At 51.7% G+C, this 23,063-nt stretch overlaps 1 protein-coding gene across 1 annotated transcript; it reads right to left on the reverse strand.

Annotated features, from left to right (window-relative positions):
- Window positions 1-1,769: 1,769 nt before the first annotated feature.
- PLVAP (plasmalemma vesicle associated protein) lies at window positions 1,770-22,240 on the reverse strand. The gene is made up of 6 exons (XM_032170088.2): window positions 21,820-22,240; window positions 16,282-16,378; window positions 15,470-16,182; window positions 10,781-10,841; window positions 10,545-10,626; window positions 1,770-2,684 (listed from the first exon to the last, which is right to left on the reverse strand). Exons 1-6 carry the CDS (start codon window positions 22,186-22,188, stop codon window positions 2,678-2,680), a joined length of 1,329 nt encoding a protein of 442 aa, XP_032025979.1. The 5' UTR covers window positions 22,189-22,240; the 3' UTR covers window positions 1,770-2,677.
- Between the last annotated feature and the right edge of the window lie 823 nt (window positions 22,241-23,063).

Consider the following 23,063-nt stretch of genomic DNA (forward strand, 5'->3'; position numbering starts at 1 on the left):
GACAGGGTCTTGCTCTGTCACCCAAGTTGGTGCATAGTGGTGGAACCAGAGCCCACTGCAGCCTTCAACTCCTGAGCTCAAGCAATTCTCCCACCTCAGCCTCCCAAGTAGCTGGCACTACAGGAATGCACCATCACACCTGCTTTTCTTTAAATTTTTCATAGAGATGAGGTCTCACTATGTCGCCCAGGCTGACCTCGAATTCTGGCGCTCAAGCGATCCTCCTACCTAGGGCTCTCAAAGTGCTGAGATTACAGGCATGTGCCATTGCATCCAGCCTGATTTTATTACGTTTCACTAAACTAGTTTCTGGAAGGGCTATTACAGAACTTGAATTTCTACCAGTCTTGTAGGAAAAGGACCTTTCTTCTACACCTTTACCTGCAGTAGGTGTTAGGTGTTATGGCCAAAAGACATTTTCCCAGTCTGCTGGGTGCAACGTGATTTCCATGTGTTCTTTCGATTTGCTTTTCCCTGACTACTGGCTAATTTAGTGATATCAGTGAGCCAAAGTGTCTTTAAACTGAACATTGGTACCTTTTCTGGAGAATTCTTTGCAAACCTAGAACTTTCTTTCTCTTTTTTCTTTTTTTTTTGAGACAGGGTCTTGCTTTGTTGCCCAGGCTGGAGTGCAGTGGCGTGATCTCGGCTCACTGCAACCTCCACCTCCCAGGGTTCAACAGGTCCTCGTGCCTCAGCCTCCCGAGTAGCTGGGATTACAGACATGCACCACTATGCCTGGCTTTGTGTTTTTTGTAGAGATGGGGTTTTGCCATGTTGGCCAAGTTGGTCTTAAACTCCTGGCCTCAGGTGATCCACCCACCTGAGCCTCCCAAAGTGCTGGGATTATAGGGACTACAGGCGTGTGCCACCATGCCTGGCTAATTTTTAAAATCTTTTGTAAAGACAAGTTCTCACTATATTGCCACAACTGGTCTCAAAATCCTGGGCTCAAGCAATTCTCTCACCTCTGCCTCCAGATTAGCTGGGTCCACAGGTGCACACCACCATACTTGGATAATTTTTAAGGTTTTTGTAGAGACAGTGTCTTGCTATGTCGCCCAGGCTGTTCTTGAACTCCTGAGCTCAAGTGATCCTCCAGCCTCAGCCTCCCAAAATGCTGGGATTACAGATGTGAGACACCTTTCTTGGCCTGCTGTTTAAAGGAAACACTAAATTTAACAGCATTGCTGTCATGATGCTGTGTCTTGTAGCCACTACATTAAACCCTCTTTGGCTATGACTCTGCTATTTCCCTTTGTGTATAGAGATGCCTGTGCCTTGGGGACTGCTGGTGTCCCCCAACGTTTGTTCCAGGTTGAAGGGTCTTCTGGCCTGGAGAAGTTGGGGAGGAGGTTCCCTGGCTTTCATCTTCTTTCCAGTCTTTTCTCCTTCATAGCCATGTGGTACTTTTGTTTTGTTTTTTTTTGTTGTTGTTGTTTTGTTTTGTTTTTGCTCTGTTGCCCAGGCTAGGGTGCAGTGGCTCGATCTTGGCTCACTGCAGCCTCCACCTCCCGGGTTCAAGATTCTCCTCCTTCAGCCTCCCGAGTAGCTGGGATTACAGGCGTGCGTCACCACGCCCAGCTAATTTTTGTATTTTAAGTAGAGATGTGGTTTCACCATGTTGGCCACGCTGGTCTCGAACTCCTGACCTCAAGTGATCCTCCCGCCTTGGCATCCCAAAGTGTTGGGATTTCAGGCATGAGCCACCGTGCCCAGCAACCATGTGGTACCTTTAAAAGCAGAAATCACAGCTCTGGAGTCTTTGGAGGATTTACTCATATTTATTAAGTGCCACCAACATTTCAACGGGCCACAGGCAGGGCTGGGAGTGGGGGAGAAGGAGTGGCTCCCCTCCTGACAACAGGTGACCCTTACCCCCGGATCAGGGCCCCGAGGGGGGCCTGGAAGCACTCACGCTCAAGGAGCGGAGGTGAATGGCTTCCTGTTCTCACCTCCGGGTACAGGTACTAGGGGTGAGGAAGTGGCTGGGAGGCAAGGAAGCTGGAGGAGGGGAGGTGCTGGGGCCCAGGGCTGTGCAGGAGGGGATGGGATCCTGTGGGTACCTTGGCCCCTGTGCCAGGGTCGGGGGGACGTGACACTAGGTGAGAATTGGGTAGAAAGTGTGTGTGAAAGGGCATGCGTGCATGTGATGTTGGTGCCATATCTATAGATGTCATTGTCATGGTGTGTGTTGTCACTGTGTCTGTGTGTGACATCATCACCATCTGTGTGATGCCATCGCCACGTCTGTGTGACATTGATATGATGTGTGATGTCAACGTGGCCCGTGACGTCATTGCTGCATCCCGGTGTGGCATCATGCCAAGTTCGCCATGTCTGTGTGCAACGTGCTGCATCTGCACGATGCCATCGCTATATCTCTTCGTGACGTCTACATGGCCACGTGACGCCATCACTATGGTGATATGTGACGTCAGCGCCGGTGCTTGCATGACGTCATCTCCGCGGCCGTGTGTTCTGGGTGAGGGATCGTGAGGCGCGGGTGCGGGTGTGAGAGAGTACTAGGGGTTTGCATGCAGGGAGTTGTCTGATGGTGGCCCTGGGTGGTTGGGGGCGGCGGGAGGGGGTTGTGTCGGGCGCTGTGAGCATCTCACTGCATCCTCCGCAAACCGCCGAGTCGGGCCATCCCTTGGTCCTCAGGCCTGGAGCCTCTTCAGCCACTAGGGCAGGAAGGGGATGGTAACACAACAGAGTGTCAGACAGAGGGAAGGGCAAACCTCGCCGGGCCCTGGAGGCTCGTCCTCAGCGGGGACACAACATCCTGGGGACCCCGGCCCTGCCTCCTCCCACCCTGGGCCCCTACTTGTTCCCCAGGACCCCAGGGCTCCTTTGGGTTCAGCCTCCCCATGAGACTCTCATGTGTTGAACTCCCCAGGATGGTGAGACTGAGGTGTGTTCCTCCCCATTATACAGATGAAGAGACTGGGATTCAGAGTGGCCGCTTCAAGAGCCCCAAGCCTCTGCCACAGCTTGTTTGACTCTCCCCAGTGCCTCCCAACATTCTGGGGATACTGAGAATTTACCCCAAAGCCTCCACTCCCCCAGACCCCTATACTGGTTCCCAAGGCAAGGCTTCGGTCTCCCTCTTTTGCCTGCTCCTGCTCACATGTCCTCCATGGCTCCCCAGTGCCCTCAGGACAAAGTCCAAACCTTACAATGTGGCATTCAGGGCTCCACCCCTCTGCCCCTGCCAGGCCTCCCCATCAGGGACTCCTACTGCGCCAAAGACCCAACAATTCCAAGAGCCATCACACTGCTTCCGCACCCCCGGCCCCACCGCCTTTGCACGAGCGGAGTTGTCTTGCTATCTGGGATGCCCTCCCCCTCCTGGGCCTGGCAGAGGTTCCTGCGAGGGGTCAGGGGTTGGCTTAGAGCCCGTTTCCTGCTGGGGGAGGAGGGGGCTGTGGCCAAGTCCCGCTTCCGCTGGTCCTCTCCCTTCCTTCCCCGGCTCTTCCCTGGGGCCCGAGTGGCCTCACGTTCCTTGGTTGGCTCTGGGCCCTGGCCCTGGCCCCAGACTCCATCCTCAGCCAGCATTTACCCAGCTCTGGTCCCTGCTGCCAGCCTGCAAGGCTCCATCTTTGCTTGAACTAGTGCAGTCACCTTTGTCCTGGTCCCCAGCTCCTTGTCCCCTAGTCTGTTCCCCAACAGTGACCAGAGGAACTTGTGGATGCTTGAACTGGGTCATGCACATCCCCCATCTGCTCAGGTCCTCACAGCAGCCACAGGCAGGGCTTGATCAGCTCCCATCACTTCCCTGCCCTCACCTCCTCCTCCCATTCCCCTCCATCACTCTGCTCCAGCCACACCGGCCTCTTCCCTCAAACACACAAGGCACAGTACCACCTTGGGGACTTTCCCCTGGCTGTGTCCTGTCTGGCGCACCCTTCCTGGGATCCCCCCATGGCTTCTCCCTCACCTCCTTTGGGTCTCTGCTTCAATATCACCTCCTCAGTGTAGCCTGCCCTGTCTCTGGTAGAAAGTTTCAGCCTTCTTACGCTTCCTTCCCCTTTCTCTGTCTCGCCCATCACCAAAGGGCTCTTGAGTGACCCATTCATCTGATTTATCATCCATCTCTCCCACTAGACTGTGAGCCCCATGAGGGCAGTGGGTTTCTGTGCTTTGTTCCCAGCACCCAGCACCATGCCCGGTTACCAGCAGCTGCTCAATAAATACGGCTCGAATGGACAAACGAATCATGGGAGTGGCAACAGTGAACTTGAACAACATTAACTATGTGCCTGGCTCAGAGCCAGGGCTGGACTCCCATCTTAAGCTCATACGGCTAGGCACGGTGGCTCACGCCTGTAATCCCAGCACTTTGGGAGGCCGAGGTGGAGGGATCATTTGAGGCTAGGAGTTCAAAACCAGCCTGGCCAATGTGGTAAAAACTCATCTCTACTATAAATACAAAAGTTAGCCGGGCTTGGTGGCGCATGCCTGTAATCCCAGCTACTTGGGAGGCTGAGGCATGAGAATCGCTTGAACCCAGGAGGTGGAAGTTGCAGTGAGCCGAGATCACACCACTGCACTGTGGCCTGGGCAACAGAGTAAGACTCTCTCAAAAAATGAAAAAGATTAAAAAAATAATGCCGGGCTCAGTGGCTCATACCTGTAATTCTAGCACTTTGGGAGACTGAAGTGGGCGGATCACCTGAGGTCAGGAGTTTGAGACCAGCCTGGCCAACATGGCAAAACCCCATCTCTACTAAAAATACAAAAATTAGCCGGGTGTGATGGTGCATGCCTTTAATCCCAGCTACTCGGGAGGCTGAAGTAGGAGAATCACTTGAACCTGGGAGGCAGAGGTTACAGTGAGCCGAGATGGCACCATTGCACTCCAGCCTGGAAAACAGAGCGAGACTCTGTCTCAAACAAAAACAATTAAATTAAATTAAAAATAAAAATAAAAATAAAATCTTGGCCAGGTGTGGTGGCCCAGCCTGTAATCCCAGCACTTTAGGAGGCTGAGGCAGGCAGATCACCTGAGATCAGGAGTTTGAGACCAGCCTAGTAAACATGGTGAAACCCCATCTCTACTAAAAATACAAAAAAAAATTAGCCAGGCTGGTGGCAGGCACCTGTAATCCCAGCTACTCGGGAGGCTGAGGCAGGAGAATCGCTTGAACCTGGGAGGTGGAGGTTGCAGTGAGCTGACATCACACCACTGTACTCCAGCCTGGGTGGCAGAGTGAGACTCTGTCTCAAAATAATAATAATAATAATAATAATAATAATAATAATATAAATAATAATATCGTTTTTTAAAAAAGCTCTTCCCATTGCAATTCTTGCCATATTCAGCCGCATAGCTCCTGGACCAAGATTTACTTAATATTTGCCCTTTAAAAAACGTTTTAGAGGCAGGGTCTTCCTCTGTCACCCAGATTGGAGTGCAGTGGTGTGATCATAGCTCACTGCAGCCTGACCTCCTTGGCTCAAGCAATCCTCCTGCCTCAGCCTCCCAAGTAGCTGGGACTACAGGTGCATGCCATCATGCCTGGTTAATTTTTTTTTTTTTTTTTGAGATGGAGTCTCGCTCTGTAGCCCAGGCTGGAGTGCAGTGGTGTGATCGCGGCTCACTGCAACCTCCACCTCCCAGGTCCTGGTTCAAACAATTTTCCTGCCTCAGCATCCCGAGTAGCTGGGATTACAGGCACACTCCACCATGCCCAGCTAATTTTTTGTATTTTTAGTAGAGACAGGGTTTCACCATGTTGGCCATGCTGGTCTTGAACTCTTAACCTCATGATCCGCCCATCTCAGCCTCCCAAAGTTCTGGGATTACAGGTGTGAGCCAACATACCCAGCCATTACTGTCTTTATATCATTTTTTAAAGAAACTTACATTGATTTCCAAAGACACTCAGTCTCTACTTCTTTTTTTGTTTGTTTTTGTTTTTGCTCTGCCTCATGTGATCTGCACGAAGGGACACTCAGTCTCATCAAGTAAAGGAAAGCTGGCGCACATGCCACCAACAGAAAATGACTTTAAAATTTTCCATAGGCCGGGCACCGTGGCTCACGCCTGTAATCCCAGCACTTTGGGAGGCCAAGGCGGGCAGATTGCCTGAGGTCAGGAGTTCGAGACCAGCCTGGCTAACGTGGTGAAACCTTGTCTCTACTAAAAAATACAAAAAATAACTGGGCATGCTGGCATGCGCCTGTAATCCCAGCTACTTGGGAGGCTGAGGCACGAGAATCGCTTGAACCTGGGAGACAGAGGTTGCAGTGAGCAGAGATTGCGCCACTGCACTCCAGCCCAGCGACAGAGTGAGACTCCATCTCAAAAAAAGAGAAAGTTTTATTTCCATAAGAGCAAGACCTCGTGCTGAAGCCCAGCTGATGCGGGGCCCTGGGTCGGCCATCGATTTGGGAACATGGGAGACACGCAAGTGTCTGGAAGCCGTTAGAGCAAGTTAATACTAGCTGAGGCTTTGTCTATTTGATCTTTTTAAACTAAACACTACATTAATGAGGATTTTATTTTTCTCTCTTAGAGATGAGGACTTGCTATGTTGCCCAGGCTGGACTTGAACTCTTAGACTCAAGCAGTTCGCCCTCCTCAGCCTCCCAAAGTGCTGGGATTACAGGCGTGAGCCACTGCGTCCCGCTAAGATGAGACTTTATCAAGGCTTAGAAGGAATAAGAGTGGGCTGGGTGTGGTGGCTCATGCCTGTAATCCCAGCACTTTGGGAGGCCGAGGTGGGTGGATCACCTGAGGTCGGGAGTTCGAGACCAGCTTGACCAACATGGCGAAACCCCGTCTCTACTAAAAATACAAAATTAGGCAGGTGTGATGGCGCATGCCTGTAATCCCAGCTGCTTGGGAGGCTGAGGCAGGAGAATCGCTTGAACCCGGGAGGTGGAGGTTATGGTGAGCTGAGATTGGGCCATTGCATTCCAGCCTGGGCAATAAGAGTGAAACTCTGTCTCGAAAACAAAAAAACAAAACAAAACAAGAAGGAATAAGAGTGGAGGCTGGAGGGGGTTTATACCTGTAATCCCAGCACTTTGGGAGGCTGAGGAGGGCGGATCGCTTGAGGCCAAGAGTTTGAGACCAGCCTGGCCAATATGGTGAAAACCCAAAATTTTTACAAATTTTGTAAAAAAAGATACAAAAATTAGCCAGGTGTGGTGGTACACTCCTGTAATCCAAGCTACTCAGGAGGCTGAGGCAGGAGAACTGCTTGAACCCAGGAGACGGAGGTTGCAGTGAGCTGTGATTGTGCCACTGCACTCCTGCCTAGGAGACAGAGACTCTATCTCAAAAGAGAGAAAAAGGAGTGGAAAAGGAAAAATCAACTCTCCCGATGCATGAGGTGGGTGATTTAATGCTGAATCTTGTCCCAGCACCTCATTAGTTGCATCTAAAATTCTAGTGACTCAGTTACTTGGGAGGCCGAGGCAGGAAGATCACTTGAGGCCAGGAGTTTGAGTCCAGCCTGGGCAACATAGCAAGACCCCTGTCTCTACAAAAAAATAACAATTTAGCTGGGCATGGTGGAGTGTACCTGTAGGCTCAACCACTGGGGAGGCTGAGGCAGGAGGATTGTTTGAGCCCAGGAGTTTGAGGCTGCAGTGAGCTATGATTATGCCACTGCACTCCAGCCTGGGTGACAGAGCAAGACCCTGTCTCAAAAAAAATAATGATTAAAAAAATAAAATTCCAGTGACTCTCCCCAAGTTGCCCAGTTAACCCGGAGCAGATAGCCCCAGCCCACTTGCCCCTGGCCTCTCTCAGGGGAAGGCGAGTCAAGGGCAGAAGCCACCAGGCCAGAAGCCCTTCCTGCGACCGTGAGGAGAGAAGCAGGCAAGGTCCAGGCTTAAGTACACATTGTTTTCTCGGCAGGTGGACGTCATTTTGGGGTAAACAATGTCAAGAGCTTCCCCGGTTCTCAGCCGAGGGCCTGACAGTCCTGGGCTGGGAGCCCGGGCCTGGCCCTGATTCTCCACTGTGTGACCCCGGGCTGCTCACTTCCCTGGGGCCTCAGTTTCCTCCTCTGAGAAGTGGGGATAATAATAGAACCTCCTTCCTTGCCGTGAGGGCTTTCGGCCAAGATGGAGAGAGGGAAATTGTGTTTGCTTGGAGCAGGGAATCTCCTCCTCACGTTTTTGTTTCCCTCCCTGTGGGCTGCTCAGGGCTGAGAACTTTCTCCCATGCAGAGCCATCTAGAGCAAAGGGGTTGAGAGACAGCTTGGCAAGGGAGTGAGGTCCCTGTTGGAGAGGGTATGCAAGAAGAAAAAAAGAAAAAGAAGAGGTGGAAATGGAGCTGGACATGATGCATCCTGGGGAGTTGGCGGCAAAGCTTTCGGAAATCTACTTGGCCAGAAATCCTGTATTAGCCCTCTGAGGCTGCAACAGACCCAGATCGACAATACCTCCGTGGCAAAATGGTCACAGGCACAGTGTTTGGGGTCAAAGGGATCTGACTTAAAGTCCTGGTGCCTTCCTGAGCCTCGGGTCCTAAACTGCAAACAGCAATGCCAGGCCCTGACTCCTCCGTCAGTGGTGTAGCAGGACCCCAGAGAGAGCACAGGCTGTTCTTGGGGCGGTGGCCTGAGTCACCATCCCTGTGACGCACAGGCTGCCCTCTGAGAAGTGACTGACTCTGGGAGGAGGCGGGGGGCACAGGCATCAAGCCATGACCTGAGCGTGTGCCAGGAGCCCTCGCTGCTTCCTACAGAGACCCCTAGTCCCTTGCTCCGGTCATTTTTGGATGGCATCTTGCAATTAGCAAAGCATTTCCAGGCCCTTGACTTCAGAGACTGTCTTTTTTTTTTTTTTCCAAGACAGGGTCTCACTCTGTCTTCCAGGCTGGAGTGCAGGGATGCGATCTTGGCTCTCTGCAGCCTCCACCTCCTGGGCTCAGGCGATCCTCCCACCTCAGGCTCCTGAGTAGCTCGGACTATAGGCGCGCACCACCACACCTGGGTAATTTTTGTATTTTTTGTACAGAGAGGGTTTTGCTATGTTGCCCAGACTGGTCTTGAACTCCTGGGCTCAAGCAATCCTCTTACATTGGCCTCCCAAAGTGCTGGGATTACAGGTGTGAGCCGCAGTGCCTAGCTGAGACTCTTTTTATTTTTATTTTTTTGTCGCCCAGGCTGGAGTGTAGTGGCACGATCTTGGCTCACTGCAACCTCCACCTCCCGGGTTCAAGCGATTCTCCTGCCTCAGCCTCTGGAGTAGCTGGGATTACAGGTGCACACCACCACACCCGGCTAATTTTTGTGGTTTTTTTGTTTTTTTTTTTTTAGTAGAGACAGGGTTTCACCATGTTGGCCAAGCTAGTTTTGAACTCGTGAGCTCAGGTGATCCACCCGCTTCGGACTCCCAAAGTGCTGGCATTACAGGCGTGAGCGGTGAGCCGTGAGCCACTGCACCCGGCCTCTTTTTTTTTTTTTTTTTTTTTTTGGGACAGAGTCTTGCTCTGTTGCCAGGCTGGAGTGCAATGGCGCCATCTCAGCTCACTGCAACCTCTGCCTCCCGGGTTCAAGTGATTCTCCTACCTCAGTCTCCCAAGCAGCTGGGACTACAGGCGCATACCACCACGCCCAGCTACTTTTTGTATTTTTAGTAGAGACGGGGTTTCACCATGTTGGCCAGATGGTCTTGATCTCTTGACCTCATGATCCGCCCACCTCGGCCTGGGATTACAGGCGTAAGCCACTGCGCCCGGCCTTTTTTTTTTTTTTTTTTTTCCTGAGACAGTCTCACTCTGTCATCCAGGCTGGAGTGCAGTGGCATGATCTTGGCTCACTGCAAGCTCTGCCTCCCAGGTTCAAGCAATTCTCCTGCCTCAGCCTCCTGTGTAGCTGGGATTCCAAGCATGCGCCACCGTGCCCAGCTGAGACTCATTTTCTAGAAAGTAAAGGTCAGGAGTCATTCCTGGATGCCACTCCCCCCTCTCTCCCTCTGCTCATTACCTTCCCTCACCCCCGTCCAGCTTCCAGGCCTTTGGCCTGGCTGTTCCTGCTGCCTAGAACACTGTTCCCCCTGCTTTCCCTGGGGCCAGCTCCTCATGCTCCAGCTCTTCCTCACCAAGGCTCTCTCTTGCCTGTTTGGGGTCCGATGGCCTAGGTTCGTGTCCCAGCTCTGCTGTGCTCCCTGGGGTACAGGGCATGCCCTCTCTGTGCCTCATTCTCCTCATCTGGAAAGTGGGTAGAATAGTGGTTTGCCCTACTATTATTGTTAAGTTGTGAAGATTACATGAATTAATCTTGCAAAGTACTTAGAACTGCATGGGGCTCCCAGTAGGTGTCTAATAATTGTGGGCTCTTTGGTAGTCCCATCATGACACTGTCTAATCCACTACTCAGTGAGTTTCATGAGGACAGGACTGGGTGTGTCTTGGATACTGCTGTGTCCTTCACGCCCAACCATACATGACCTAGTATAGAGCAGGTGCTCAATTAAGGAAGAAACAAGTGTGAGATCAGCCTCCCTCCACCCTCAGTTCTGGTCCTAGCTTTGCCCACAGCCCTAAGACTGAACAACTGCAGTCTGCCCAGTGCCTTACCTGGATGGGGCTACAGGGATGCCTGCAGGGGGCCTCTGGGACTCCAGGATCTTCCTCTTGAACTCCTCCAGGCTAGCTGGGTCTGTGGAGGGAGAGAGGTGAGGCTTGACCTACAGCTTCAGTTGCCCCTGCCCCTGGGCTAGGGATGGGCTAGGGGAGTGGGAGAGTGGGGCTGGGGTGGGGTTCGAGGTAGAAAGGGGCCCCTCCCCTACTTGGCTCTGTCTTTTGTCACTCACCGATGGGCTGGGGGTTGGGGACAGGGCCCATGGGCCTTGACACTGGCATCATCGGCTGCGACTGTGAAAGAAAGATGGAGGGAGGTTGGTAGGAGCCAGGGCTTCCCAGACAGGCTTCTGCCTTTTCTTTTCTTTTCTTTTTTTTTTTTTTTTTTGAGACGGAGTTTTGCTTTTGTTGCCCAGGCTGGAGTGCAGTGGTGTGATCTTGGCTCATTGCAAACTCCGCCTCCCAGGTTCAAGCGATTCTCCTGCCTAAGCCTCCTGGGTAGCTGGGACTACAGTCACACACCACCATGCCTGGCTAATTTTTTGTATTTTTAATAGAGCTGGGGTTTCACTATGTTGGCCAGGCTGGTCTCGAACTCCTGACCTCAGGTGATCCACCTGCCTCAGCCTCCCAAAGTGCTGGGATTACAGGCATGAACCACTGCACCCGGCCGGGTTCTGCCCTTTCGTGCCCTTCAAGACCAGCGTCTCTAAAGTCCTTCCAGGGCAGGGTAACAGACCCCATGTAGAAAGACACACATGGTCATGAACATAGAATCACCTGCACCCACCACAAGACTTGGGGACACCACAAGATGGCTTGGGGACTTGTGGGACTGATCACCTCGGTAGTCCCGAGGCCCCATGCTGCAGAGCTGGCCTACCCCTGTCTCCATCAGAACCTCAGGGTGAATCCAGTTCCAACCCAAGACCCCATCGGAGTCTACTCACCCACCACAGCCCCCTTCAGACTGAAGCTGACCTACCCTGTAGACCAACTGGACCCCGATCCTAAATGCCACCCCTGGAATATCCCTGAGCCAATCCCCCAAAACCTGAAATCCAAAGCCAATTCTGAACTCAATCACCTAAAATCTGATCCCAACATGAAAAGTCAATCTCCCTTAGAATCAAGCCCCAGCCTAAACCCAATCCTAATTATAAACTGGATTTGACCATATCTTCAGATCTCACTCTGACTCCAACCGTTCTCTTGACCCAACTGCTATGAAAATATCCATTTCGGGCCAGGCGCGGTGGCTCACACCTGTAATCCCAGCGCTTTGGGAAGCCGAGACGGGCAGATCCCCTGAGGTCAGGAGTTCGAGACCAGCCTGGCCAACATGGTGAAACCCCATCTCTACTAAAAATACAAAAAAATCAGCCGGGCCTGGTGACGGGCACCTGTAGTCGCAGCTACTCGGGGAAGCTGAGGCAGGAGAATTGCTTGAACCTGGGAGGTGGAGATGGCAGTGAGCCAAGATTGCACCACTGCACTCCAGCCTGGGTGACAGAGCGAAACTCTGTCTCAAAAAGAAAAAAGAGAAAATATCCATTTCCCCAGCCCCAGCCCTGGGCTCCAACATGCCCTCTTACAAACACTTGTGCAAGGTCATGCTCAACCCCCTCAACCCCAGACCCCAGCCTCTACCCAGCTCCCATCCTAAACCCACCCTCAGTTCCAATCCCAACCCAAACTTCACCCCAATCCTAGGGCCCTGTGGAGCCCCTGATGTTAACCCGAAACAGTCCTAAGCTTGTCAGTTACCCCAAAGCCACCTCAACCCAGTTCCACCCCGAGATTGGCATCTACCCCAGATTTTACTCTCGACCCAGCCCTGATCGTCACTCAACCCCAATGTCCCCAGCCATAACCCAGGGTCACCCAATCCTTCAACTCAACTCTAAGCCCACTCAACCTTCCACCAGTCACCCTAAACCAACCCAACCTCAACTCCTAACCCATTGTCAATACCAATCCCTATGTCAATGCCAATGAAATCCGAAATTCACCCTTGGCTGCAACCTATAAGCATCTCTATACCCACCAGCCACCTCCAGCTACCAGAGCCTCAAATCCAGCTTCAGTGCTTCAACTCAGTCCCAAAGCAACTGAGATCCTAGATCATTCTTCACCCAACCTCACCCCCTAAAAGCATCCCTGACTCAATTTGCAAGCTTTTCTCACCATCCAAATTCCACATTCAACCCCAGTTCTAAAATCAGTGAAATCCTAACCTTAACTCAAATCAGCTCCAGATACAGCAGTGACCAAAAACTCATCTCAGCCCAACTTAAACACGAGTTCAACCTTCACATCAACTCTTCCTCTAGGCATCCTCACCCCAATATCACTCCCAACACTAAACCAACTCCCCTGGTTCCTCAACTCAACTCAAATACAGGATTTTAACTCTGACCTTAACCCCAATCCTGATCCCAGCCGTAGACGAACACACCAGCTCCCTACACTCAAACTCAGCCTCGATTCTTTCATTTTTCTTTTTTAGGATTTGGAGCAGATTTTATTTTATTTTAGATTCAGTGGGGATGTGTGCAGGTTTGTTACATTGGGTATACTGCATGATGCAGAGGTTTGGGTTTCTTTTTTTTTGAGACGGAGTCTTGCTGTGTCACCCAGGCTAGAGTTGCAGTGGCGCAATCTGGGCTTACTGCAACCTCTGCCTCCTGGGTTCCAGCGATTCTCATGCCTCAGCCTCCCAAGCAGCTGGGATTATAGGCGTCTGCCACCAAGCCTGGCTAATTTTTGTGTTATTAGTAGAGATGGGGTTTCACCATGTTGGCCAGGCTGGTCTCGAACTCCTGACCTCAGGTGATCCGCCCACATTGGCCTCCCAAAATGCTGGGATTACAGGTGTGGGCCACCGTGCCTGGTCCTAGAGGTCTGGGTTTCTAATGGTCCCATTGCCCAAGCAATGAGGACAGTACCCAAAGTGTAGGTTTTTAACCCCTTCCCCCCTCCCTCCCTCCCTTTCCCATTTTGGAACCCCAGTGTCTGTTGTTCCCATCCTTGTTTGTACTCAATATTTAGCTCCTACTTATAAGTGACAGCATGCGGTATTTGATTTTCTGTTTCTTCATTAATTCTCTTAGGATAATGGCCTCCAGCTGCATCCATGTTGCTGAAAAGGACATGATTTCCTTTTTTTTTTTAATGCCAGCCTCAATTCTTTTCTTTTTCTTTTCCTTTTTTCTTTCTTTTTTTTTTTTTTAGATAAAGTCTTGGTCTTTCACTCAAGCTGTAGTGCAGTGGTGCAATCCCGGCTCACTGCAGCCTCAGCCGCCTGGGCTCAAGCAATCCTCCCACTTCTCAGCCTCCCAAGTAGCTGGGATTACAGGTGTGTGCCACCACCACACCTGGCTAATTTTTTTTTTTTTTGAGACATAGTCTTGCTCTGTCACCCAGGCTGGAGTGCAGTTGTGTGATCTTGGCTCACTGCAAGCTCCGCCTCCTGGGTTCATGCTATTCTCCTGCCTTAGCCTCCTGAGTAGCTGGGACTACAGGCGCCCGCCACCACACCAGGCTAATTTTTTGTGTGTGTTTTTAGTAGAGACGGGATTTCACCATGTTAGCCAGGATGGCCTCAATCTCCTGACCTCATGATCCACCCACCTTGGCCTCCCAAAGTGCTGGGATTACAGGCGTGAGTCACCGCGCCCAGCCTAATTTTTGTATTTCTTTTTTTGTAGGGATGGGGTTTTGTGTTTTGTTTGTTTGTTTCTTTGAGATGGAGTCTCGCTCTGTCACCCAGGCTGGAGTGCAATGGCATGATCTTGACTCACTGCAACCTCTGCCTCTTGGGTTCAAGAGATTCTTCTGTCTCAGCCTCCCAAGTAGCTGGGATTACAGACGCACGCTGCCATGCCCAGATAATTTTTTGTATTTTAGTAGAGGTGAAGTTTCACTGTGTTGCCCAGGCTGATGTCAAACTCTGAGCTCAGGCAATGCACCTGCCTCAGCCTCCCAAAGTGCTAGGATTACAGGTGTGAGCCACCACACCCAGCCTGGGGTGGGGTCTTGCTATGTTGCCCAGGCTGGTCTGAACTCCTGAGTTTAAGCTATCCTTCCACCTCGGCCTCCCAAAATGCTGGGATTACAAGTGTGAGACACCATGCCTAGCCAGCCTCAATTCTTAATCCTTTCTCAATGTCATTCCTAATTCCAAATTCTACCCTAATCCTAATGCCAATAAACTTCTCCATCCACATGACTACAATCCTATAACCATCCGTAGAGTGGACAGCCACCAAAAGGTCATCACAGCATCCATCCTAAATCCACCCTCCATGCTTCAACTCAACCCGAACCCAAAAGCAACAGAAATTCTAGATCCACCCCCTCACCCAACCCTAGACCCGATACCCACCCTACCTCTAATTCCAGTCTTTTCTTTTTTTTTTTTTTTGAGATGGAGTCTTGTTTTGTTGCCCAGGCTGGAGTGCAATGGCTCGATCTTGGCTCACTGCAACCTCTGCCTCCTGGGTTCAAGGGATTCTCCTGCCTCAGCCTCCCGAGTAGCTGGGATTCCAGGCGCCTGCCACCGTGCCCGGCTAATTTTTGTATTTTTAGTAAAGATGGGGTTTCGCCATGTTGGCCAGGCTGGTTTCGAACTCCTGACCTCATGTGATCTGCCCACCTCGGCCTCCCAAAGTGTTGGGATTACTGGCATGAGCCACTGCTCCTGGCACTCTAATTCCACTCTTAACCCTGCACTCTTCTCAATGCCCATCCCCATTCCAAGCTCTATCCTGATCCTAATGCCTGATCCTAGAGATCGTAACTCACCCAACCTAGACCAGGAAGCCATCCTCAAAGCCAACTCCAAGTTCAACATCACCACCACCCTCTTGGCATCTTTACCTAACTCCACTGCAGCCTCCCTCTGGGGCCCGCAAGCCCACCTTGGCCTTGATGCAGGTGTCCAGGGCCGAGTTTCTGATGGCCAGCTCCATCCTGAGCTGCTCCGCCTCCCTCTTCTTCTCTTCCAGCTCCTTGGCCAGGTTGTCTCGTTCCTTCCGCAGCACCGCCTTCTCCTCCAGCGCTAGCTGGGTCTGCCGGGAGCATTCGGCCTGGAGCTTGGCCTCCCGGGCCTGAGCCTCCTTCTCCACCTTCTGTTTTGCCTCCTGACTGGCCCGCAGGCCCTGCTGGGCTTCCAGCTTCTGGCGTTGGAGGTCTGAGTTCTCGCGGGCCACGCGTTCGATACCCATCCGGAGGCTCCGGGCCAGCTCCTCCACCTTGGAGCTCATGAGGCTGGGCATGTGGTCGCAGGCTCTGCGGATGGAGGCCAATTCCGAGCCCAGGGGATGGTAGAGGTTGTAACCCAGGTTGTCCAGGCTGCGTGGGATAATGGAGTCCCTCCACAGGTTACGAAGATCCATCTCAAACTTGTCCTTGTCCAGGGGCAGGCAGAGGGCTTGCACCTTTTGCAGTTGCTCCTCGGCCAGCTGGCGCTCTTGGTGCTGCACCTCCCGGGTTTTCACGCATTCAGCCAGCTGTTCCTCCACCACGCGTTTGTTCAGCAGCATGCTTTCCTTATCCTTAGTGCAAATGGCCTTCTCCTTGGCTATCTCCACCTCCAGTGTCTTCACCTTCTGATTCAGCATGAAGAGCAAGGCTAAGGAAACAGGACCAGAAGACCCAGGAAGATTGGGGGCTGCCAAGAGCACTAGGCTAGGAGTCCACCACCCCGGCTCCCTGTGGCCTTAGCACTCACCATCGCAGCTCTTGTTCATGTCCTTGAATTGATCTCTGCATTGCTTCTCACTCAAGATGATGGCAGCCATGTACCGCTGATTGTTCGTGAAGATGACCTGCCCGGAAGATAGGGGGAGGATGCAGGACGGAGCTTAGTGTCTTGCCCCCGGGACTGCCTGGACCCAGATCGAGCACCCTGGTGGCCAGAGTGAGCGGAGTCCACAAGGGCATGGTCCCTTTATGAGGGGATGTTGGAAGCCAGGTGTGGCAGCTCACACCTGTCATCCCAATTACTTGGGTGGCTGAGGTGGGAGGATCACTCAAGCCCAGGAGTTTGAGACCAGCCTGGGCAATATAGCGAGACCCCCATCTCAATAAAACAAACAAAAATAAATAAACAAAAATATAGTGGATGTTTGTCTGATCTTCAAAAGCTTTTACAGTTACTACTATCCAGAAATAAAAAGACACAAAGTATAAATACATGCTACAACATGGATGAACTTTAAAAATATTACATCCACATTTATGGTCAACTGAATTTCTTTTCTTTTTTTTTTTTTTTGAAACGGAGTTTCACTCCTATTGCTGTTGCCCAGGCCGAAGTGCAGTGGCACAATCTTGGCTCACCACAACCTCTGCCTCCCAGATTCAAGCAATTCTCCTGTCTCAGCCTCCCAAGCAGCTCAGATTACAGGTGCCTGCCACCATGACTGGCTAATTTTTTTGTGTGTTTTTGGTAGAGACAGGGTTTCACCATGTTGGCCAGGCTGGTCTTGAACTCCTGATCTCAGGTGATCTGCCCGCCTCGGCCTCCCAAAGTGCTGAGACTACAGGCTTGAGCCACTGTGCCCGGCTCAAATTTTTTTTTTTTTTTTTTTTTAGACAGGGTCTCACTTTGTCACCCAGGCTGGAGTGCAGTGGCCCGATTTCAGCTTACTGAAACCTTGATCTCCCAGGCTCAAGCAATCCTCTTGCATCAGTCTCCCGAGGAGCTGGGACTACAGGTATGCGCCACCACTCCTGGCCAATTTTTTGTATTTTCCTTAGAGATGAGGATTTTACCATGCTGCCCAGGCTGGTCTTCAACTCCTGAGCTCAAAGAATCCATCCACCAGGGCCTCCCAGCCCTGAATTTTTTTTGTTTTTTTAAAGAGACGGGGTCTCTCATAATTAGCCGGGCGTGGTGGCGGGCGCCTGTAGTCCCAGCTACTCGGAGAGGCTGAGGCAGGAGAATGGTGTGAACCCGGGAGGCAGAGCTTGCAGTGAGCCGAGATTGTGCCACTGCACTCTAGCCTGGGCGACAGAGCGAGACTCCGTCTCAAAAAAAAAAAAAAAAAGAGACGGGGTCTCACTCTGTTGTCCAGGCTAGAGTACAGTGGAGTGATCATAGCTCACTGCAGACTCGAACTCCTGGGTTCCAGTGATTCTCCTGCCTCAACCTCCCCAGTAGCTGGGACTACAGGCCTGTGCCACCACGCCTGATTAATTTTAAAATTTTTTTTTTCTTAAGACAGAGTTTTGCTCTTGTTGCCCGGGCTGAAGTGCAATGGTGCAATCTCGGCTCACTGCAACCTTCGCCGCCTGAGTTCAAGCGATTCTCCTGCCACAGCCTCCTGAGTAGCTGGGATTACAGGCATGCAACACCACACTCGGCTAATTTTTGCATTTTTAGTAGAGATGGGGTTTCTCCATGTTGGTCAGGCTGGCCTTGAACTCCCAACCTCAGGTGATCCGCCCATCTCGGCCTCCCAAAGTGCTGGGATTACAGGAGTGAGCCACCATGCCCAGCCTTAAATTTGTTTTTGTAGAGACGGAGTTTCACTATGTTGCCCAGGGTGGTGACGATCTCCCCCGTCAGCCTCCCAAATTGCTGGGATTACAGGTGTGCACCACTATGCCTGGCTATGGTCAACTGATTTGGACAAGGATGCTGCTATGAGCTCAACTGTATCCCCAGTACCTGAGAATATGACTGTATTTAGAAGTAGGGTTTTTTTGTTTTTGTTTTTGTTTTTTTTAAACGGAGTCTCGCTCTATCACCCAGGCTGGAGTACAATGGCTCGATCTCAGCTCACTGCAACCTCTGCTTCCCAGGTTCAAGTGATTCTCCTGCCTCAGCCTCCCGAGTAGTTGGGATTACAGGGGCCCACCACCCTGCCCAGCTAATTTTATTTTTATTTTTTTTTTGAGATGGAGTTTCGCTCTTTTTGCCCAGGCTGGAGTGCAATGGCATGATCTCAGCTCATCGCAACCTCTACCTCCCGAGTTCAAGTGATTCTCCTGCCTCAGTCCCCCTAGTAGCTGGGATTACAGGCATGCACCGCCACGCCTGGCTAATTTTGTATTTTTTAGTAGAGACAGGGCTTCTCCATGTTGGCCAGGCTGGTCTCGAACTCCCATCCTCAGGAGATCCACCCACCTCGGCCTCCTAAAGTGCTAGGATTACAGGCGTGAGCCACCACACCTGGCCAAACTAATTTTTGTATTTTTAGTAGAGACAGGGTTTCACCGTGTTGGCCAGGCTGGTTTCAAACTCCTGACCTCAGGCGATTCGCCCCCCTCGGCCTCCCAAAGCGCTGGGATTATAGTCGTGAGCCACCTCTCCTGGCAGAAGTAGGGTCTTTAGAGAGGTAATTAAGTTAAGGTGAGGTCCTCGTGCGTCCTAATCCGACATGACTGATGTCCTTATAAAGAGAAGAGATTTGGACACAGAGACACGGACAGAAGGAAGACCAAGAGCAGACACAGGGAGAAGATGCCGCCTGCAAGCCATGTAGAAAGACCTGGAACAGGCCGGCTGCGGTGGCTCACGCCTGTCATCCCAGCACTTTGGGAGGCCGAGGCGGGTAGATCACGAGGTCAAGAGTTCAAGAGCAACCTGGCCAAGATAGTGAAACCCCGTCTCTACTAAAAATATAAAAAAATTAGCCAGGCATATTGGCGGGCGCCTGTAATCTCAGCTACTCGGGAGGCTGAGGCAGAGAATTGCCTGAACTCAGGGAGGCGGAGGTTGCAGTGAGCCGGGATCGCATCTGTGCACTCCAGTCCAGCCTGGGTGACAGAGCGAGACTCGGTCTCAAAAAACAAACAAATAAACAAACAAACAAAAACCTGGAACAGATCCTTCCCTCACAGCCTCAGAAGGAACCAACCCTGCTAACACTTTGATCTTGGTACCACCCAGTCTGTAATACCTTGTCATGGAAGCCGTAGCAAATTAATACAAATGCTAACACCATCTCATTAGGCAAACAACAGCCTTTAAAAAAAAATCTTTTTTTTTTTTTTTTTTTTTTTTGAGACAGGGTCTCGCTCTGTCACCCAGCCTGGAGTGCAGTGGCACGATCTTGGCTCATTGTAACCTCCGCCTCCCAGGTTCAAGAGATTCCCCAGCCTCAGCCTCTCGAGTAGGTGGGATTACAGGCGTGTACCACCATACCTGGCTAATTTTTGTATTTTGAGTAGAGACAGGGTTTTACCATGTTGGCCAGGCTGGTCTCGAACTCCTAACCTCAAGTGATCTGCCCACCACCAGCCTGGCCAACATGGCAAAACCCCATCTTTGCTAAAAATACAAAAATTAGCCACACATGGAGGCGCATGCCTGTAGTCCTAGCTATTCCGGAGGCTGAGCCAGGAGACTCGCTTGAACCCGGGAGGTGGAGGTTGCAGTGAGGCGAGATTGTGCCACCGCACTCCAACCTGGGGAACAGAGTGAGACTCTACGTCCAAAAAAAAAGGAGAAAAATTAAAACTAAATTAAATAAGATATGCAAATGGCCAACGAGCATATCAAAAGATACTCAAAATCGGCCAGGCGCGGTGGCTCACGCCTATAATCTCAGCACTTTGGGAGGCCAAGGCGGGTGGATCACCTGAGGTTGGGCGTTCGAGACCAGCCTGGCCAACGTGGTGAAACCCCATCTCTACTAAAAATACAAAAAAATTAGCCAGGCCTGGTGGTGGGTGCCTGTAATCCTAGCTACTTGGGAGGCTGAGGCAGAAGAATTGCTTGAACCTGGGAGATGGAGGTTGCAGTGAGCCAAGATCGCACCATTGCACTCCAGCCTGGGTGACAGAGCGAGACTCTGTCTAAAAAAAAAAAAAGATTTTCAAAATCATTAGCCATTACGGAAATGCAAATCAGGACCACAGTGAGATACCACTTCACACCCACGAGGGTGGCTATTTTAAAAATCCATAAACCCCCAAAATGAACAGTAACAGGTGTTGATGAGGATGTGGGGAAATCAGAATTCTCAGACAGTACTAGTGAGAATGTACCATGTTGCAAATGCTTTGGGAAAGTCTGGCAGTTCCTCAAAATGTTAAACATAGTTACCACGTGACCCAGAAACTCTACTTCTCAGCATATACCCAGAGCAATGGAAACACATCCTCACATCAACTTGCCAGGAATGTCCAGAGCAGCTCGATTCACAGTAGCCAAAAGGTGGAAAGAACCCAAATGCCTGTCAGCAGATGAATTAACGCACAAAATGTGTTCCTTCCATACATAGAACATGATTCAGCCATAAAAAGGAAGGAAGCACTGATCCATGTTGCAATGTGTGTGAACCCCAAAAGCATGATGCCTAAGTGAGAGAAGCCGGACACAAAAGGCCACAGAGTGTGAGATTCCATTGACATGAAATGCCCAGAACAGGCAAATCCATAGAGACAGGAAGCAGGTTGGTGGCTGCCAGGGGTTGGGGGAGGGGGATGGGGAGTGACTGCTGATGGGGACGTGGGTTTTCTTTTGGGAAGGTGAAAATGTTCTAAAATAATGTTCTAAAATGGATCGTGGTTATGAATGTACAACTCTGTGAATGTACAAAAAATCATCAAATTGGCCGGGCCCGTAATCTCAGCACTTTGGGAGGCCAAGGCGGGCAGATCACGAGGTCAGGAGATCTAGACCATCCTGGCTAACACGGTGAAACCCCTTCTCTACTAAAAATACAAAAAATTAGCCAGGTGTGGTGGCGGGCGCCTGTAGTCCCAGCTACTCAGGAGGCTGAGGCAAGAGGATCACTTGAGTCCAGGAGATTGAGGCTGCAGTGAGCTATGATAGCAATTGCACTCCATCCAGCCCAGGATTCAGATGGAGACCCTGTCTCTTCAGAAAAAAAAAAAAAAAATCTATCGGCCAGGTGCAGTGGCTCACGCTTGTAATCCCAACACTTTGGGAGGCCAAAGCAGGCGGATCACTTGAGGTCAGGAGTGTGAGAACAACAGCCTGGCCAACATGGTGAAACCCCATCTCTACTAAAAATACAATAATTAGCCGGTTATGGTGGCACATGCCTGTAATCCCAGCTACTTGGGAGGTTGAGGCAGGAGAATCCCTCGAACCCAGGAGGCAGAGGTTGCAGTGAGCCGAGATTGCACCACTGCACTCCAGCCTGGGAGACAGAGCAAGGCTGTGTCTCATAAGAAAATAGAATATTGGTCCTGTGATCGTCCCCCTCTCTTGGATGAGGAAACTCAGGCTCAGAGAGATGAGGGGGCTTGCCCAGGGTCCCCAGGATGAGTGTCCTGCCCACAGCCTTACCCGGTCACCCTGGCACTGGCGGAAGCTGGCATTGATGCGGTCCAGGTCGCGGCGGGCGCTCAGCAACATCTGCATGATGGCATCCTTGGCGCGGGTAGTGAGGTTGAGCTCCTTGGTCAAGTTGGACTGGGAGGCCGTGAGCCCTAGGAGCTGACTGTATAGGCCCTCCGCTCGGCGCTCGGTGGCCTGCAGGTTGGACTCTGTGCTCACGTGCACGTTGCCATAGACCATGAAAAGCACGAGCCCCAGGATGATGAGGAATTGGATGAGGGAGACGAAGAGGAAGAAGTAGCGCAGGTAATACCAGCAGCCTCGAGAGCTGCCCCCCGCCCGAGCGTAGGACCCTCCGTGCTCCATGGCCAGACCCATTTGCTCGATCCCGCTGTCCGGTGCACCGTCCCTGCTCGCCACCCGGCCTGCTGTGGCCCCCGCCTCGCAGGGGAGAGTGCTTATATTACTCCTCTTAATACTTCCTCTGCTTGGCTCCTTCCTGGCCCGGAGGAAACGGGGGCTGCGGGTTATCACAACACTCCCACTCTGGCTGTGAGAGGGCGGGGGTGGGGCTGGGGGCCCAGAGCCAGGGCACCGTCTGGACCCCTCTGATTAATGCTGGGTGGGGTGCTGGCTGGCTGGTCAGGCATTCCCGGCCTCTTCGAGCCTCGCGTTCGCCTTTACTTGGTGGAAGGTGCTGTTCTCAGTACCTGCTGTGATTAGGTCGCTGAATCATGCCAGGTCTGTTGCTGTCTCCCTTGTGTGGCGGAGGAAACTGAGGCATAGGGAGGAGAAGGGGCTGCCTCGGGGTCTCATGCTGTTAGTTCAGCGAGCTTGCCTTACCTCAAGACAGGCTGGCTACAGACGTGCACTCACTTCACCAGGGCAGTGCTGATCAAGTGCCACAAAATGTGGGAAATGCGCCAGTCGCGGTGGCTCACGCCTATAATCCTAGCACTTTGGGAGGCCGAGGCGGACGGATCATCCGAGGTCAGGAGATTGAGACCAACTTGGTCACCATGGTGAAACCCCATCTCTACTAAAAATACAAAAATTAGCCGGCTGTGGTGGCGCTCGCCTGTAATTCCAGCTACCCAGGAGGCTGAAGCAGGAGAATCGCTTGAACCCAGGAAGCGGAGGTTGCAGTGAGCAGACATCGTGCCATTGCACTCCAGCCTGGGGTAGAGAGCAAGACTCTGTTTCAAAAAAAACAAAAAAAGTGTGAAACGCTTAGTTAGCCTAGGGATGGACAA

This window comes from Hylobates moloch, unplaced genomic scaffold (assembly GCF_009828535.3).
Source record: "Hylobates moloch isolate HMO894 unplaced genomic scaffold, HMol_V3 SCAFFOLD_12, whole genome shotgun sequence".
NCBI classification, from domain to species: Eukaryota; Metazoa; Chordata; class Mammalia; order Primates; family Hylobatidae; genus Hylobates; species Hylobates moloch.

What these genes read in the sequence shown, in the direction of transcription:
- PLVAP (XM_032170088.2), bottom strand. Translation starts at nt 22,188, where the DNA reads ATGGGTCTGGCCATGGAGCACGGAGGGTCCTACGCTCGGGCGGGGGGC. An exon ending in ACACCTGCATCAAGGCCAAG is followed by an intron (nt 10,842 to 15,469) that starts GTGGGCTTGCGG and finishes TTTCTTTCACAG; the next exon opens with TCGCAGCCGATGATGCCAGT. An exon ending in CCCCAACCCCCAGCCCATCG is followed by an intron (nt 10,627 to 10,780) that starts GTGAGTGACAAA and finishes CTCCCTCCACAG; the next exon opens with ACCCAGCTAGCCTGGAGGAG.